This window comes from Helianthus annuus, chromosome 9 (genome assembly GCF_002127325.2).
Source record: "Helianthus annuus cultivar XRQ/B chromosome 9, HanXRQr2.0-SUNRISE, whole genome shotgun sequence".
In the NCBI taxonomy this organism is placed as follows: domain Eukaryota; kingdom Viridiplantae; phylum Streptophyta; class Magnoliopsida; order Asterales; family Asteraceae; genus Helianthus; species Helianthus annuus.
This window is the reverse complement of record NC_035441.2, coordinates 18,821,677-18,839,645: the sequence shown is the minus strand read 5'-3', so window position 1 is coordinate 18,839,645 and position 17,969 is coordinate 18,821,677. Positions and strand designations below refer to the sequence as shown.

Genomic DNA, 17,969 nt, shown 5'->3' with positions numbered 1-17,969 from the left:
TCATGCATAGTCCAAAAGAGGTTCACTTGAATTTAGCTCTTAGATTATTAAGGTATTTGAAACAAAGTCCAGGTAAAGGTTTATCTTTTAAAAAAAGTTCTAAGCTTGAGTTGTATGGTTTTGCTGATTCAGACTGGGCAAAGTGTTTGAATACTCGAAAGTCTGTTACTGGATATTGTGTTTTTTTAGGTCAGTGTCTTGTTTCTTGGAAAAGCAAGAAACAGACTACTGTTGCACGTTCAACTGCAGAAGCAGAATACAGAGCTATGTGCTCTGCTACTTGTGAACTTATGTGGTTAAGAAACTTGTTGTCTGAGTTGAATGTTAGTTGCAAGTTACCTATGGTTTTAAACTGTGATAGTCAAGCTGCTATTTCAATAGCAGCTAATCCTGTATTTCATGAAAGAACCAAACATTTTGAGTTAGATCTACATTTCTTGAGAGAAAAAGTGGCTGATGGTCTTATAAGCACTACCAAAGTTAACACAGAAAGTCAACTTGCTGATATTCTAACAAAAGGACTTAATGTTGATCAGCATGAATTGTTTTGTAAGCAACTTGGTTTAGTTGACATGTTCAAACCAATTGAATGACGGGGGATGTTAAAAATATTGGCTAGTGGGCTTATATTCTGTTATTATCATTCATTGGTTTGTTATTATTGGGCTGTTATTGATCTGATCTATTGGGCTGTTGTTGGACTGAACTAACTCTTACGTTTAGTTGTTAAGTTGGTCAAGTTGTTACAGGTGTTAAATATCTTCAGGGGGTTATGTGTAAATACAAGGACTAGATGTGCTGATTCATTAAAGTCTTGGACTCAAGTGGAAGTTATCAAGTTACATCCTATATAAGGGATTTGTCTTCATCACTAAGTCAGTAGTTCAGATTTACTTTCTCTCTCTTGTTGTTGTAACCTGCTAGGGTTTGTACGAATAATCTCTCTTCTGTATCAGAGAGATTATTCATTTGTTGTTGGTTGTATTCTTGTTCTGATGATCATCAGTGGATGATCATCTATGAACTGTTGTATTTGTGGTTGATTAGATCTTACAGTTGTAAGATCATTTGGGTATTTGGGGGGCAAATCTTTTGGGTTGGTTTAATAAGAGTTTTGTCACCTGTTTTTGTCGTTATTTCTTGTGTTGGTCTTCTATTATTAGTTGTATCTTAAATTTTTACAATTCCCATATAAAATATGGCTTTATTTAGGTTATTTAAATACAAAATATTTGAATTTACAAGTTCATTTAACTACTTCTAGTTAAGCTAGCTTGATATTGTATTCCCATATAAAATATGGCTTTATTTAGGTTATTTAAATACAAAGTATTTGAATTTACAAGTTCATTTAACTACTTCTAGTTAAGCTAGCTTGATATTGTATTCCCATATAAAATATGGCTTTATTTAGGTTATTTAAATACAAAATATTTGAATTTACAAGTTCATTTAACTTAAATACAACATGATTAAAACTAAACATAAAAATAAAAACAAAATGATATGTATTAATAAAACAAAAATAATCTTCATGTCATATTTGTAAAGATGTATGATTAGATAGCATTATAAAAAATATGTATATTATCTTTTTAGTATTTAAGACTTGTAACTAAAATTATTAGTTTGGGTGTTGTAAAAAAGAAAAACGACATCACAATAACGTAATAGATAATTTAAAAACCATCGAATATATATATATCAAATTTGTAAATCATCAAAACGATGCAGAGCTCTATTTAAAAAATTTTCAAAAAACGTGGACGGCAGGATTCGAACCTGCGCGGGCAGAGCCCACATGATTTCTAGTCATGCCCGATAACCACTCCGGCACGTCCACTTGATTTGTTTGAAGTAGATGTTAAATAGTTTTTAAATGCTACTATTAATGTCTTTTTGTAATGCTGTGTAATCCTTTTTTTAGTTTATTCAAGCACTAAAAAAAACAATTTCCTGTAAATTTTACTGATAAAAAGTAAACAAATACAAACACAACTAAACTACAGCACACCGTCTCTATTTGATCGCTAGCCTAAAAGGTTTGCGACGGTATAAGACGGTTCACTTCGATGCACACCCGTGTAACAATATCATATATCAGTCTATTAAAGAACCTAAGCGTAAACTCGTCTTGTACTAATGTCGTATTTCAGTTACACTAATCTGTTTTAGGGTTCTTTAAACCTCATAACTCATAAGGTGCTCTCATATTGGATCAAAATTTTCGATAAGAATGTTTGGTTCAAGGGTCAAATAGATTATAATTTGTTTTGTTCAATCATTCAACAACATTGTCCAAGACTAGGGTTCAACTGTCACAAATCCAAATTACCAACACATGAACACTGATCATCAGTTGTGAAAACTCGTTAAAAAACAATACGGTAGTAGATTATAAATAACAGAAAATTTGTTGCTACGTAACAAAACCGGCCTCAGTCAAAGCCTTAAAAGGCTTGTCACACCGTCTCTCGGCTCCTTAGATTAAAAGCTTCTCAATGGCATCCTGGAAGTTGAATAGAAAGAACATTAGTTAAGCCACGGTTCAACTTCTAATTGTGCCGGTCAAACGGATAAATTAGTAAAAAAAAAAAAAGGAAACGAGTATTAAAATGTTATATTTGTAAGAGTTGATTACTGTTTTCGTCCCTGTGGTTTGTCAAAAATCAATACTTCAGTCTATCAGCTTAAAAATTGTGATTTCAGTCCATGTGGTTTCACTTTTGTAACCATTTCAGTCTCTGTGGTTTCACTTTCGTAATCATTTACGAAAGTGAAATCACAGGGACTAAAATCGCAATTTTAAACTAATGGACTGAAATAGTGATTTTTGACAAACAACAGGGACGAAAACAGTAATTAACTCTATTTGTAATTATATTTAGTGGGAATAAACCTTGAGTTGCTGGATTTGTGATCTGAGTTGACTTCCTTCATTACTAGTTACCGAACACGAAATCACAGGTCTTGTGACTCCACATGCTCTCCCCAATGCTTGTTTTGAAGGGACAAAAACATAAGGTACATTCTGCAACAAAAAAAAAAAAAAATTCATAATTGCAACATTGCATATATAATAAGTTAATAACATCAAAGTCAATCATTCATTGAATAACTACATATAGTACTCAAAATCCAACATTTTTTGTCTGCCAATGCAAGAGGTGAGCTGGTTGGTTCCTATTTTTCTGTTATTAATTATAAAAAGCAACATTTCCAAAACCACAGCACAACCCGACCCGACCGGTTTTGGACCTGAACACAATTTGACCCGTTACCCGACCCGCCCAGGTAAGAGCATACCTTATCTTCAGCAAGAAGAGGAAGATGGAGAATAATTTCAAGAGGCTCGGCATCTGCAGCCATCACTATGAATTCGGATATACCCCTGTTCAGGGTCTTTGTAGCTGTAATATAAAGGGGGTCGATGTCAATATAAAACGCATTATAACCACGATTAAATTATTTTTATTTAATGTAAATTAAAGAAATGCCTCAAGTCTTATTCATCCAATCACATAACCATATTTATATTGTTAAGAGTGAATTCCAAGGATTGTCCTTTATCTTTATACTCATTTTCAAGCGCTGTCCTTTATGTTCAAAGTTGACGAGTTTTGTCCTTTATGTTTTCATATCTTACACGTTTTGCCCTTTAAGCCCAACCCAGTTAGTTTTTTCAGTTAAATTTGGTCAGATGCTTTGCACATGAGGGCATTTTTGTCAATTCAAAGGTAAGTTTAGTGGCAGATTTACAGGTCAAAGCTTCTGCAACCTTTGAATTGACAAAAATACCCTCATGTACAAAGCACATGACCAAATTTAACTGAAAAACTAACTGGGTTAGGCCTAAAGGACAAAACGTGTAAGATATGAAAACATAAAGGACAAAACTCGTCAACTTTGAACATAAAGGACAGCACCTGAAAATGGGTATAAAGATAAAGGACAATCCTTGAAATTCACTCTATTGTTAATACTTAAACATAGAAACATACTTATAGCACACTTATAAAGCATACTTAAACGTAAAAACATACCAAACAAACTTAATGTGTAACCAAACGAGGTCTATAACAATCAAAGAAAACACATAGAGAAAGAAAAAGTTTATAAAAAAATCAGTAAAAGGATGAGATGGGGAAAAACAAAAAATTAGAGAAAGTATTATTTTCATTGCTGCGCGGCATATGGGAAAAAACCGAAAAAACAAAAATAAATAATCAGAAAAAGTAAGATTTTTACCTACAACATACTAGCTCTCAACCAATCATAGAGTAACACATCACTTACTTTTATAATCTTTTTATTATTTTGTGCACTTAAAGATCGGATATCTCTATCTACACTTTCTTTCACAATCAGATCTCACCCTCTCTTTCTTTTATTCCTTTTTTTTCTTTCTTACCAACAACTAAACATCTCCGTGAACCTACAACTCATCACTAACTGCAAGTCTGCAACTAAAAAATACAACGCAGTTCATACTGCGCGCAACAAAACGCATCATGTGATGGATCGCATTATGCGATTTCCCACCTGAATCTTGAATCAGGGAATCGCAGCGCATCGCTGCCCTTGATGTGTCTTCAGCTTCGCATTATGCGCACGTTGCGTCATTCGCGCCTCTCGTTATGCGCACATCACCTTATGCGCACATTTTAAAACCATGTGCGCATTACTTATGCAAGGTGCGCGTTTTTAAAAAAAAAATACTAAAAACATTACTTATCATCTTTGGTCAGATTTGTTCAATCGATGGTCTAATTGTTCAAATACTCAAACCCATTGCAATCAGCAGTCTAACTTGTTCAGATACTGGTTAACAGTATAAGGATCCGCATTAGACTGCATCATGCATCAGACCACTTCACATGCGATCTCATTACCGCATTTTGTGATGAGCGTATCATGGGCTCCTGGTGTACACATTTTAAAACCAAGCCGTTTTCAATGAGAAAATGCTAATGAAACATATACTACCATAGCTTACATAAACAAATCAATTTGTACAATGGTGGAACCATAAGCATAAAAAGAAACCATTCTACAGTTATGCTGCTGTCCAAAATGTTCCTTTTCACATAGTATACTTCTCTTTTCAAAATTTTGCAAGAACAATGATTTACTTGCTTTGGAAAGTCATAATAGTAATTCAAAAAGTCAAACCGCTCATTCGTCTAACTAGGTTAAGGAGGTGTTTAGCAGATAGGGATATTTAACATCCAAACTTCACTTATCGAGCAAGAGCCAGCTCACAAGCCTAAACGAGCCATGTTATTTAGATAATTATTGTTTGATACATCAAATATACATTTACATAATAATTATTATTATATATAACTATGATTAACATCATCATCATCATCACACCATACTCAGTAAATCCCACCAATAGCAAAGCTAAGGTAGGGTCTGAGAGGGTAAGATATAGACAGCCATACCTCTACCCCGTATGAATTATGATAAACATAACTAAATAATATGTATATTATGTCTTATATACAAAATTATAAATATATATATATATATATAAAGGGGAAGGTTCTATGCAGAACACAAAATATTGCGAGAACACGCAGAACACAATGGATCACCTATTTTTTCAACTCTAAAAACCTAAAAATTAAATGAAAATGTTGCAACTGTAAAATTTATTGTTTCTTACACAAGAATTCAAAACAAAATGTGGAAAATTTTCACTTTTTGTATAACCTACACATATGTAGGTTATGTGTAGCTTAAATTACCAACATGTATGTAAGCTACATGTAGGTAAAAAATATGGTTTTTTATGTATATAAAATACACATATGAATGTAAAAAACATAAAATTTTTAAAAAACATGAAACTTAAAACCCAAAATTTAGTGTTTTATAATTGTTCTTTCTGTTCTCGCAATAGTTAGTGTTCTGTAATGATCCTCATCCTATATAAAAATACTTGTAAATGATATAAATTAATTAATAAATCCAGCTTGAAAAACTAACTCACAAGCTACGCTCACGCATTAGAAACAGAGCTCAAACCGAGCCAAGCTCGAGCCTAGTCGATGCTCGGCTCGTTTAAACAATTAAACCTCTAATTATCATTTAAAGAAGTTTAGATTGCTTATATCCAAGGCTCCAAGCCGTTTATCCGATTAGCCCCGTATAAAACAAGCAGTACTAAACAAACAATTACAAGTTGCTTATTCCAACCAGATTACTTGCACAACAAGCAAGCAATTAACTATGCAAATCTTCAGCTAACCTACAACCTCAAAACCACTAAAATCAACATCCATAACAAACCAACACACATCCACACTATCAAAACAACAAAAAAAAAAAACAGAACAGAAACACAATCTAATCTAATCAAATTAACCAACAGAAACAAAACAATACCTTCATTGGCGCCTTTTTTGAGTTGTTTGTAGTTAGCAGCTTGTTGAACAAGATCTAATATTGTGATTGTAAGCTGAGCATCAGCCAATGGGTATGCTTTAGGGTTTACTGCTTCTCCTGTCTGCAAAATACAAAATTCAATAAAAATTCGATATAAATTAGATTGTAGTAAGTTTGATTGCAAAACAGAGGTGAAATTGAAGCAGAATTATGGAAGAAATGAGTATACCATTGTTTCGGCTGATTGTTGTGAGATTGAGAGAATTTGGGGCCTAGGGTTTTAGGGTGGGGTTTTTAGGTTTCAAGGAAAGTATTAATTTATTTATAGAAGTAGTTTTGTACTAAGTTATTTAATTTAACCATGGTTAAATTAAATAAAAACTCAAAGTTATAATATTTTCTGAGTTAAATGTCATTTTAGTCCCTGAGGTTTGGGTCATTCTGTCAGTTTAGTCTAAAAGTTTCAATTTTTGTATGTGGGTCCAAAAAGGTTTCACCATTGTCATTTTAGTCCACTGGATTAACTTCATCCATTATTTTTGTTAACGAGAAGAGCAATTCGGTCATTTTATATTGTCGAATTGCGCTTATAGTTAACAGAATTACATATAAAATGTCTGAATTGCCCTTCTCGTTAACAAAAAATGGATGAAGTTAACTCAGTGGACTAAAATGGCAACGGTGAAACCTTTTTGGACCCATAGGTGAAAAATGAAACATATGGACTAAAATGGCATTTAACTCATATTTTCTTTTGAAAGGTGTGAATTATTCGCGAATGTCGAGAGGTCTTCTAGCATGCGTTGTCTTAACCGGGTCTGTGCTGGAGAGTCCGCTCGCACAATAGATCCACAATTTAAACCCCTCAATGAGAAATCCCTATCACCCAGACTCGAATTTGAGACCTGGAGGAGAAAAACTCAAAGTTATAATATGGTCCCTTGGAGTTTAACTCAACTACAATGACCTTTAAGCGCATTGGCAGCCCCGTGATCTTTCAAAGTGGAGGTTATAGGTTTGGGTCTCGCTTGGAGTAAAAAATATTATGGGTCAGGTCACTAACGCCGTCTCCATTCGCGGGTGTAGATGGTATTTTTGTCATTGGGTTTACCCAGGTGATCGGACTTTTGTTGCTCGTTCAAATAAAAAGTTTAACTAAACTTTATATTATTTGTTTTTTTTTTTTTTTCTCAGCAACATTTTGCATATGGTATGGTTATAATTTTTTTCTCTTATTAAGATCGGACATTTTATAAAGGATATACCATTGTGATGTGCATTATATTTGTGTATGTTTCCTTGTAAATTTTGTTTAAAATGGAATTGTACGTAATAATATACAAATCATTAAAGCACAAATGTACAAGCAGTTAAAATTGTCTCTGGAATGATGGTGGTGGGTTTTCTCTAGAATGATGGCGGGCTGGGTCACCGCCCACCGGCACCATCCGCGGGCACAGTTGGGATTATCAAGGTGATCGAGCTTTTATTGATCGTTAAAAAAAAGTTTAACTAAACTTTATAGAGTAAAATGCCAAAGGGGAGAAGTTATCAAAGTGGTCAAAGGTTTAGATTTTTATAGCTTTTTTTTTTTTGCAATGTAAATTTTATTCAAAACAATCTGACATGCTTATTTTTTTCAAGGCTTCGATGTAAATTTGATCAAAATTCAAATATGTTTTTGCGACGTGCTTAATTTTGTCTACGTTTTCACATAAATTTTATTTAAAACCAAGCCTTACAAATTTCCCACAACGTTAACACCCTCGTGACACGTTCACATCTACTAGTTTATAGATGTATTTTTTAAACTTATATTAATATAGATAGAAAATTATGAGGATCGTAAAATTAGTCATATGTAATGAGTGAAAATTACATGTAGTAGAAGAAACAGAAAATTGAAAAAATTAATTTTGTATGTCACGTTCTAAATAGTATATATATATATTTGTATAAATGATTATCACGATTGATATTTACGACTATATCTACTCAGAAACATACTCAAAACGTTGTTCCTTGCCACTCATGCATATCTTTCAAGAGTGCATCGATAATGAATCAAAGGAATGCATCGATAATTAATCAAAGGTGTGTGCTAAGCGTGTACCACTCGACGACTCGCTAGTTAGAAGTTGAGGTAACTCTCATGATTAGTTCGTGACAAAAACAAAAACAGTGACCCATGATCATAACCAGGACGGAATGATTCTTCCTCGAAAATCCAAAGGCACGCCACCTTGCAAGACGAGACCATTACATATAGCTAGATTGTTAAAAGGAACTCGGACTCTTCTATGAATATTTAAACTTGTTCTTGTTTATGAATATAGGTTGTTGTGTTTAATATACTAAATTTGATTAATCCTTTCTTCATCTCCAGTTAAAAGCCAATTACTTGATTAAAATGCTTTATGAAAGAAAAATGAAAAAAACAAACAGGAACACAAATACAAACACGAACACAAACACGAACACAAACATGAACAGAATGTACCGAATTTATCTGAACAGAAGTATACAAAAATTTATAACACAAATAATCCAAACTCGGTCCAAAGTTGCTCAAAATGGTTCAACTATTATGCCTGTAAACATGTAATTTCAAACTTAAGATCATACAAGTTTAGGCTAGAAAATCTGTCTGAAGTTGCTTTTACAACTTCACTGCATAACCCAGATAGCAGAATACAACCCGACTTGCGAGATCCAAAGTCTGAGAGAAAGATCCCTTCACGCATATTCTCAGGTCTTCGAGAACTTTTCGATATCAGGATCAGAAAATCTGCATAAAATTAAAAAATTGAAGTCTGAGGGTCTGATTCTATATAAAGCACCAGGCTTTAGTGTCCATATGTTACATATAAACATAATTAAAGGTGATTTAGATTAATTTCAATAGAAAATACAAAATCCAAATTTATATTAAACTTCATTACTAAAAAGGGTGTTCATAAACTGTTGAAACCGAGCGAACCGACTAAACTAAAGCAAGTTGGCCGGTTTAAGATTTATGTGGTTCGGTTCACGCTTTTGGTTTTCGGGTATTACCAGTCTAGCCAATAGTTTGGAACTTGGAACCGGCCATATAAACCAAATTGGTCGTTTAACCTTTTTTATTTAGTTAATTTTTTATAGATACAATTATGTATATGTATAATATTGTATTATATTCATGAACCATCTTTATAACTTTAAAAACTATAATACAAACTAATAATTTCAAAAAGAAGTAAAAGAAAAGGTTCAAACAGTCAAGCTGCTAAAACAGAAAAACAACCACTTGAAACCGTAATTAGTTGTTTCACATAAAAAAATTTCAGAACTAACCGACCTAGACTGTGAAGTCGTGAACAGCCCTAAATGCAAGATAGACGACATATAGAAACAAATAGATGCATATCCATCATGAAGCCAAAATCATACAATAGGCACACATTAGTATGAATGTATAATAAGTACATTGGTCGATGATAGATCCGCAAAATCTGTCACAAGCTTATTCTCAAAGATTATTTTATATCAGATCAACAGATATATTAAGTAATAAACTAATAATAGCATAATGTTGTTAAAAACAAAATAAACTGAAAATAAGAGCAGCTGGACCTTTAATCAAGAAACCAAACCAGCATCGAACTTCTTCAACGCATCACAATTAGGCGTATTGCGCTGATACCCCCAGTGCAACCGTTGCGTCTCCAACCGACAATTGTGCGAAAGAATCGACAAATACTCATGTTCAATCCTCCCTTCAAGCTGCGTTCTTTCTTCACTGTGTACCGGATAATCCTGCTCAAAGTTGCGCGATTTCACAAAAAAAGAAACCCCTCTTTGCGTAACCAAACGGTGCTCATAAGTATAAGTCCTCGAAAGCGAGTAAACCGGCTCATTTGACGGCAAAAAGCTCACCAACAGAATCACAAGCACCGGTAACAACTGAAGCAAACTTCGCATATTAAACCCATCCGACTCGTGATGAGTAGCTCTCGTGCGCGTTCCCGCACCGAAATTAAACCCGTTGAACTGCGTTGCAGCCCGCGGATTCATCCCTCCGAAGAAAAAGTTCCTAAAGATTTCCTCCGCATCAACATCACCTTCGTAATAAAACCCGTTCCCGAACCCTTGGTTCGCCCGACGCCTATTCTGTCTCTCGTAAACCGGCTCATCAGTCCCGGAAACATCATACTGTTTCCTACTCTCCTCATCACTTAAACACTGAAACGCCTTCGAAACTTTCTTAAACGCCTCTTCCGCCCCAGCCGCCTTATTCTTATCCGGATGAACCTTCAACGAAAGCTTCCGATACGCCTTCCTAATATCCTCAACACTACAAGATTTCTCCAACCCTAACACATCATAATAATCCTTTTTCTTCCTAATCTCCCTCACAATTGTAATCTGTTCCTGAGTAACCGACCCCAGACCCGAACCCGACCCCAAACCTAAACCCGACCCGCCCGGTTCACCCCTACGCCGTACACCATCACTGTTTCCGGCACCAGCTGCGGCCGCGGCAGGACTCTCCGGCGAGTTAACATCTTCTAGACTCGATAACAGATCATTAACAGGTAGTGATGGATCTAATCGTTGAGCTTTCGTAATGAATTTTAGGGCACGAACACGATCGCCTAACCCTAACGCGTCTTTTCCGATTTTTAGACATTTCAACGCTTCATCTTTGTTTCCATCCATCTCAAATTGATCTCAAATTGATCAAATTTAAGCAAAAAATTAAACAGATTTGAAATTGATGAACAAATCGATGAGTAGTGAAATTTTACCTGAAATTATGTGAAATTGATCGGTGAAAAGTTCAATTGGAACGAAGATTGATAGGGAAATTGAGGTAATTTGGTGTAAATCGAGTGGAAAATTGCTAATTTGATGGAATTATTGTGATCGGATTGAAATTAGGGCACCAATCGTAAGCGATTTGGGAACCCCCAATTGTGAGAAGGGGGTTAGGTATAGAGACAATAGAGTTATAGTTGTAGCATTCTTTTCTTGGTGATACACGCATCACGTGACTAACACGTGATGTCCAAATTTTAGGGATTTATAAGGAAATTTAATTTTTAGGGATTTATAAGGAAATTTAATTTTTGGATGTTTTATAAAGGATACTTCTCTTAGAGGTGTGTAACAACTTAGTTTTTGTGTGATGTTTTATAAATGTTTTATAAAGATACTTGAATTAAGAAGTGTGTAACAACTCTCTTTTGTATTTAGAGAAGTGTTATAAGCATATAACAACTCTCCTTTTGTATTTAGTGAAAGAGATAGATGATAACAATAAAGATAGATGATAACAATAAACTAAGTAACTAAATAGTTTATGGTTTTGGTGGTTAAAAGTTTATGTATTTGGCAAATTATTTAATAAAAAAATTGTAATTTGTGCTTTTATGCTTTCAATGCAAAATACATTGTGGATTTGTATTCATGGTCGTCTCAAGCTTCGAGGAGTCCAAAGCCCCAAAGCGGATGATAAGATAATTGTCTTTCTCGTCAGAAAGAAATTTGTTTTCAAGCCTATGATTCATATGTCGTCTACATGCATGTATAATTATAGACCACAAACCTCATTACTAACAATCTCAAAGCCCATGCTACTTAAATATGTTATTTCTAGAATTTGCACGCCTTAGAAAAGTCACACTCAAATGTTGTTGTATTAGTTCACTCCTTTTTTGAGCTACCCTTGTTTGTATTTCTTTTGGCAGTATGGGTTTTGAGTGACATTTATCAGATATAAGGGGAAGGGGCACTCAAGAGTAGTACTTTTGCCTCAACAAATCAAATCCCGCCATGTTAAAAATCTTAAAAACTACCCTTAAGTCATAAAACATTGGCGGCATCTTACCCTTACCATAAAGTAATTTATTTTTAATTTATTAAAGTCAAACTCCTTAACCAACCAATGCCCAGCCACCAATCCCAATGGTCAATATGTGCATCGAACAACAACATTATACACATGTTGCTCTACTGGCTAAACCAACCCGCCAACCATCCACGTAAGGGTGGCGGCAGTGTTATGACGCCATAACGAACCCGAGGAGGGTACCTGCATGAGTGCCCCCCCCCCCCCCCAATAAAAAAAACACTGATTTAAGACTATGTATGATTTCGTGACCTAGAGATGTAGGGAGTGGGTTCGAGATGGAACGAGCAGGAAGTAATGCATGGTGAGATGACAAAGAGATGGTGGAATTGGTATCGACAACGGTGTGATACACCATGATTATCTACTCTAATGTTATTTTTCAATGATTTTCATATGTCTTTCTAATTTATAACATGGATTTATTTTAATTTTTGATACTACATAATAACGCAATAATATGTTTAGTTTTGTTCTCAGCGTTTTGAACAAACGGTTCATTTCTATAATGAGTTTAAGGTTTTAAACTCTTGTTTCATTTTGGATATACACAACGGTTTTTAAAGTTTGTTGAAAGCGTCAAAACCTTCAAACTGAAACAAGTTGGTCAGTTTGTGTAGTGTCTGCTTGTACGTGGTGCCCTATACAGGGTTGGCTAGATCTTCTTGTGCCGCAATATAGAAGTCTTGAAAGCATTGTAAAGTTCCGTATTTTCATTGTATCTCATTTATCTTGTAGTTTGTATTTCAATTTCTATTTCTGTAAATCCGAGACTTTGATCATAATGGAAATCGTATTTTATATAAATCATCTTTAAATTATACTTGTATAATATGTAATCAATCACAAAATACACGTTCTATATACAAAACCAAACCATAATTTAAGTTTATATTTCTTTGGAATACTAATCATACATGTCACATACATTACACATGCTTACTTATACCTTAGAACACCCAAAACATGCTAAATATTAGAGTTATTGCGTAATATAACCAAACCAACAACTTAAAGGGGGCCTAAATGTTTTTATTATTTTTGAAAGGTCTTACGGACCTCAAGCCAAAAGGCCAACCATTCTGCAAGGCGGTCTGACGGTAGAATGTGTTTTAAATAGCGATTTTGGATTTAAATCTCACCTTTCCCTCATCTCCAACCCCCAACTACCTTCATTTAACACTCAAACCCTAATCCCAACTATAAATACAACCTTTCCCCACCTCCTAAACACTTTCAACACTCCCAAATCACTTCAAACATCCTTTAATCTTCACATTTCTCAACTTGGGACATATTTATTCAAGTTCCAAATCAGTGAGTTTGAGCTTGTTTCTTTAACTTTTCTTCTTGTTTTCTTACTTCTCCTTCCTTGGATAACCTCTAGGAGTGTTACCATGTGATGGTACGTCACCATTTTGAGGTAAAAGTTAGAATTTTTCTTGAGTTTTATTAAGAACTTTCAAACATGGTCACCTTTCTTTACCTTTGGTACATATTCAAGTTGCCAACAAAACCCTATGTTGGATAGGTTTGGATTGGATTGAAGTTTTGTTCCAGAAATCTTATGATTACATGTTTACATTTCATACAACCTAAGTCACCAAGTAACTTTCAAGCAAACAAAGTGAACAAACTACACTAAGTATCTAATCATAACCATATTTGGAAGCGCTCATCTAGTTAAACTCACTTGATTAATTGGTGAATTAGATGATTTATTTATGTTATTCATACTTGTATTCATGACCATCTAAATCATCATTATGTGCAATGGTGAACATCATGAGGTTAGTGGATTACCCTGCCTCTAATACATGACAAATATATGACTATAATATATCTAGTAATATACCTATATGATACTACCAAAACCAAACTATAACATCAACCGGAACCATGATTGAATGTTATATGTTAAGGTGTAAAATTATCTTAGTTTTAGACTCCTTATTTTGGACTTATAATGGGTGACTTAGTGTCTGTGAAAAACACTAATTAAAATAGTGTCCGAATAAGTATCTAAGCAAGATATATTTTTTTATGTATTTCCATACTTATAAATTCTCGAATACATTCTGTCGTTGAACTCCGTAAACTCATACACCTTTGTTTATCCTTTTAGAGTAACTTTGGTGATTCCATCCTACGAAACCGCTTACTTGCTTTTTGTGGAATAGCTTCGCAAACTGTGGGTATACTTGACCCATTTTACGCTTTAAATCACTTAGGGTTATAACATGTATCATTATTAAATTCACAATCACAAATACAAACAATCTTATGCAATCACTCAATCCTTAAACATGCTACTTGTTTATACATATTAGGACCCTATTATGCATGTTATTTATCATTAACTTTGTAAGCGTTCCTTAGCATGTATAGCGCTATAGGAGTAGCACACCGCCCATTTTGTGGTCATTATTAAGTATACAATCAATACGGTCTTATTCACTTCGGTGATAATATTACGCTAGTGGAAACTTTGGTTTAATTTATAGTTGATACATGCTAGTAAGTTTATATAACTTAGTGTACAATTAACATGTGGATTTTAGACACTTTTATACTTATGCTATGTAGACAAATCTTGTATGTTCATCGACCTTTTTATGTTGACGGATACTTTATATACATGTTGCGAGAAATATATGATGATGCACAAGAAATTGAATTAGGGTGAAACTAGAAACATACCCAAACTTTACTTTATGTTTTTTTCCTTTATGTTTGTCATGTTATTCTCACCTTGTTGTAATTTTCTTTGAAACAATGTATTATTCGAAGTTATGAAATGAAATTTGAATTATTAATTTATTGTTGCAAATAGTATGTTATGACGTTTTGAACAATCTCGTTTGTCCCACCTCGATGTTCCCGCCATCGGTTGGGGTGTGAAAAACATGATCATGTGGTTTGAAGATTTAAAGGTCAAAAAAGAAAAGGAAAAAACAAGAAAGACTTGATTGGGGCAGTTATATTTGTTACTTGGTGGGCGGTTTGGAGGTTAAGAAACGACTTGGTCTTTATGAAAAGGCGCATTAGTAATCATAAGCATTTTGATGATATTATTCATTTTTCATTCCTTTGGTTTAGTAGTTGTCGCAACCCCCGACCCCTACCTTGGGAGCGGGAGCCGCAAGCACGAGCCAGTGGTATCGGTGTTTATTAATTTGGCAGCGGAAATGAGACATCAGGATCGTAGGTAGGAAATAAATTTCAGAGTTTCAAAACACCAAACGTTTATATTAAACAAATGGGATAAAACCCATATTTCATTCATAACATCTTTATAGGGATAAACCCTATTTGCTGAAAAACATAAACCTTTTATTTAGGTAACTTTATGGCCACTTTCTTTAAGCCTTCAATGCTCCATAGCTGGCTTCTAATAGCTTTTCACATCAAGTTACTTGAAACGCGTTTTAAAAATATTTTGACAGCAAGAAATACTGGCGATTACATTCCAGTTTATAAAAATAAGCTTTTATAACTTTACAGTAATAAGAGCGATTACAATGCTTATATCTACCCAATTAATCATTCAGTGTTTGTCACGTTGGCAGTTACAATGACCATGGTCATATTACTATTGGCTAACTCTTTGTCCAATAGCAATGCTTGATAAGTAGTGTATTCAAAACCCCACATACCAGCATTTATCGTAGAATATAAAGACTTAATCACTGTAAGTATAACTAAAAACATTTGAGATTTTGTAACACAGTTTGGTAGAAAAAGAAAATGACTCACAAACGGTGAGAAAAGAGAATGGGCTCACATTGTAAACTTATGTTTTTCTACGGGCTTCCTGGTAATATTTCTTGATTAGTTTCCTGAGTTTCTATTAAAAACATACAATGCACGCGTGTTAGTAAAATAACCCCAGTCAGTTTAGCCATACACACGAGACAGAACCCAACGAACTTAGTCAGGTAGAGCCTCGACATGCGTTGGTGGGTCCTAAATCAATCGGGTAGGGTAATGAATTAGTGATCGGGGGTTAAAATACTTACAACGGGGCAGAGCTTCGTGTTTTAGGGGGTTATTTTATCCGATAATTCGGATTATAGAGACTGAGAGAGAAAGAAAATGTTGAACGATTGAGAAGTGCAGACTGAAGCTCAATTTATACATTTTTTGGGGGTCTCTCGCGCCCCGCGACCCGCCTCTCTTGGTTCTCTCGTGCCCCGCGAGGGCACCCTAGCTACGGCTAGGGACGCCTGGTCACAAGCCTAGCTTCGACGCATGTTGTGCTACATGGCACTAAAGGATTTCTTGCAAGTAAGGCTTCTTGCGCCCCACGAGAAGGTTGAGGGGATCCTGTCGCGGCCCGCGACAAGTGGGTTTTTCTTGATTTTTCATTTTTTATTAAAATTAACATTACACGGGTTCAATTTTTCGATTACAGAACGTTATTGCGCGTTTTTCAAGGGTTGTTATATCCTCTCCACCTTATTTTAAATCTCGTCCTCGAGATTCACTGGAACAAGTGTGGATATTTCCGTTGCATTTCTGACTCGAGCTCCCATGTGTATTCTGGTCCTCTCTTTGAATCCCATTTTACTTTGACCAGAACTAATCTCTTGTGCTTAAGATTCTTGACCTTTCTATCTTCAATCTGAATGGGTTTTCTATAAACTTAAGTTTTTCATTTACCTCTATGTCTTTAAGAGGTATCACCAATGATTCATCTGATAAGCACTTCTTGAGGTTACATACATGAAATACATCATGTGTTCCTGCCATTTCTTCTGGTAATTGTAGCTGATAAGCTACTGCTCCTATTCTTTTGATAATTTCAAAAGGTCCAACATACCTTGGGCTTAGCTTTCCTCTTTTAATGAATCTGACAACTCCTTTCCATGGAGAAACTTTTAATAATACCTTGTCTCCAACTTGAAATTCTAACGGTTTTCGTCTGTTATCTGCATAACTCTTTTGACGATCTCGTGCTGCTTTTAGTCTTTCCTTAACTTGAATAATTTTGTTAGTTGTCTCTTGTACAATCTCAGGACCTAACAGTTGCTTTTCTCCAATTTCGGCCCAACATACTGGTGTTCGGCATTTTCCTCCATAAAGGGCTTCAAATGATGTAGCATTGATGCTGGTATGATAACTGTTTTTGTAAGAAAATTCTATCAAAGGTAAATGATCATCCCAATTTCCTCCAAAATCTATCACACAAGCTCTAAGCATATCTTCCATCGTTTGGATTGTCCTTTCACTTTGTCCATCTGTTTGAGGATGATAAGTTGTACTTTTATTTAATCTAGTTCCCATTGATTTTTAAAAACTTGTCCAAAAATGAGAAGTAAAACGGTTGTCTCTATCAGACACAATAGATAAAGGAATTCCATGTAATGAAACTATTTCATTTACATATAACTTGGCTAACTGTTCCATACTGTAAGTTTCCTTCATTGGTAAGAAATAAGCAGATTTGGTTAGTTTGTCTACAATCACCCAGATTGTATCATTACCTTTTCGTGTCTTGGGTAATTTGGTAACAGATTCCATTGTTAATTAATTCTCATTTCCAAATTGGCATTTCTAATTGTTGCAGTAAACCTGAAGGTTTCTGATGTTCAGCTTTAGCCTGTGAACAGGTTAAACATTTAGCAACATAATTTGCTATATCCTTTTTCATTCCTATCCACCAGAAATTCTTTCTTAAGTCTTG

The 17,969-nt window shown here is 34.6% G+C and overlaps 2 protein-coding genes and 1 non-coding gene across 3 annotated transcripts; all 3 read right to left on the bottom strand.

Moving 5' to 3' along the window:
- Window positions 1-1,761: 1,761 nt before the first annotated feature.
- Window positions 1,762-1,843, bottom strand: TRNAS-AGA. Its single transcript has one exon. It is a non-coding gene; the product is annotated as a tRNA-Ser (tRNA).
- Window positions 1,844-2,239: 396 nt separating this feature from the next.
- On the bottom strand, window positions 2,240-6,715 carry LOC110877334 (NHP2-like protein 1). The gene is made up of 5 exons (XM_022125478.1): window positions 6,623-6,715; window positions 6,394-6,514; window positions 3,307-3,410; window positions 2,900-3,031; window positions 2,240-2,509 (listed from the first exon to the last, which is right to left on the bottom strand). The coding sequence occupies exons 1-5, from the start codon at window positions 6,623-6,625 to the stop codon at window positions 2,483-2,485; spliced, it is 387 nt and encodes a 128-aa protein (XP_021981170.1). The 5' UTR covers window positions 6,626-6,715; the 3' UTR covers window positions 2,240-2,482.
- A 2,154-nt stretch (window positions 6,716-8,869) lies between these two features.
- On the bottom strand, window positions 8,870-11,426 carry LOC110877335 (chaperone protein dnaJ 49). Its single transcript, XM_022125479.2, has 2 exons — window positions 10,006-11,426; window positions 8,870-9,181 (listed from the first exon to the last, which is right to left on the bottom strand). The coding sequence occupies exon 1, from the start codon at window positions 11,089-11,091 to the stop codon at window positions 10,012-10,014; it is 1,080 nt and encodes a 359-aa protein (XP_021981171.1). The 5' UTR covers window positions 11,092-11,426; the 3' UTR covers window positions 8,870-9,181; window positions 10,006-10,011.
- Window positions 11,427-17,969: the final 6,543 nt, after the last annotated feature.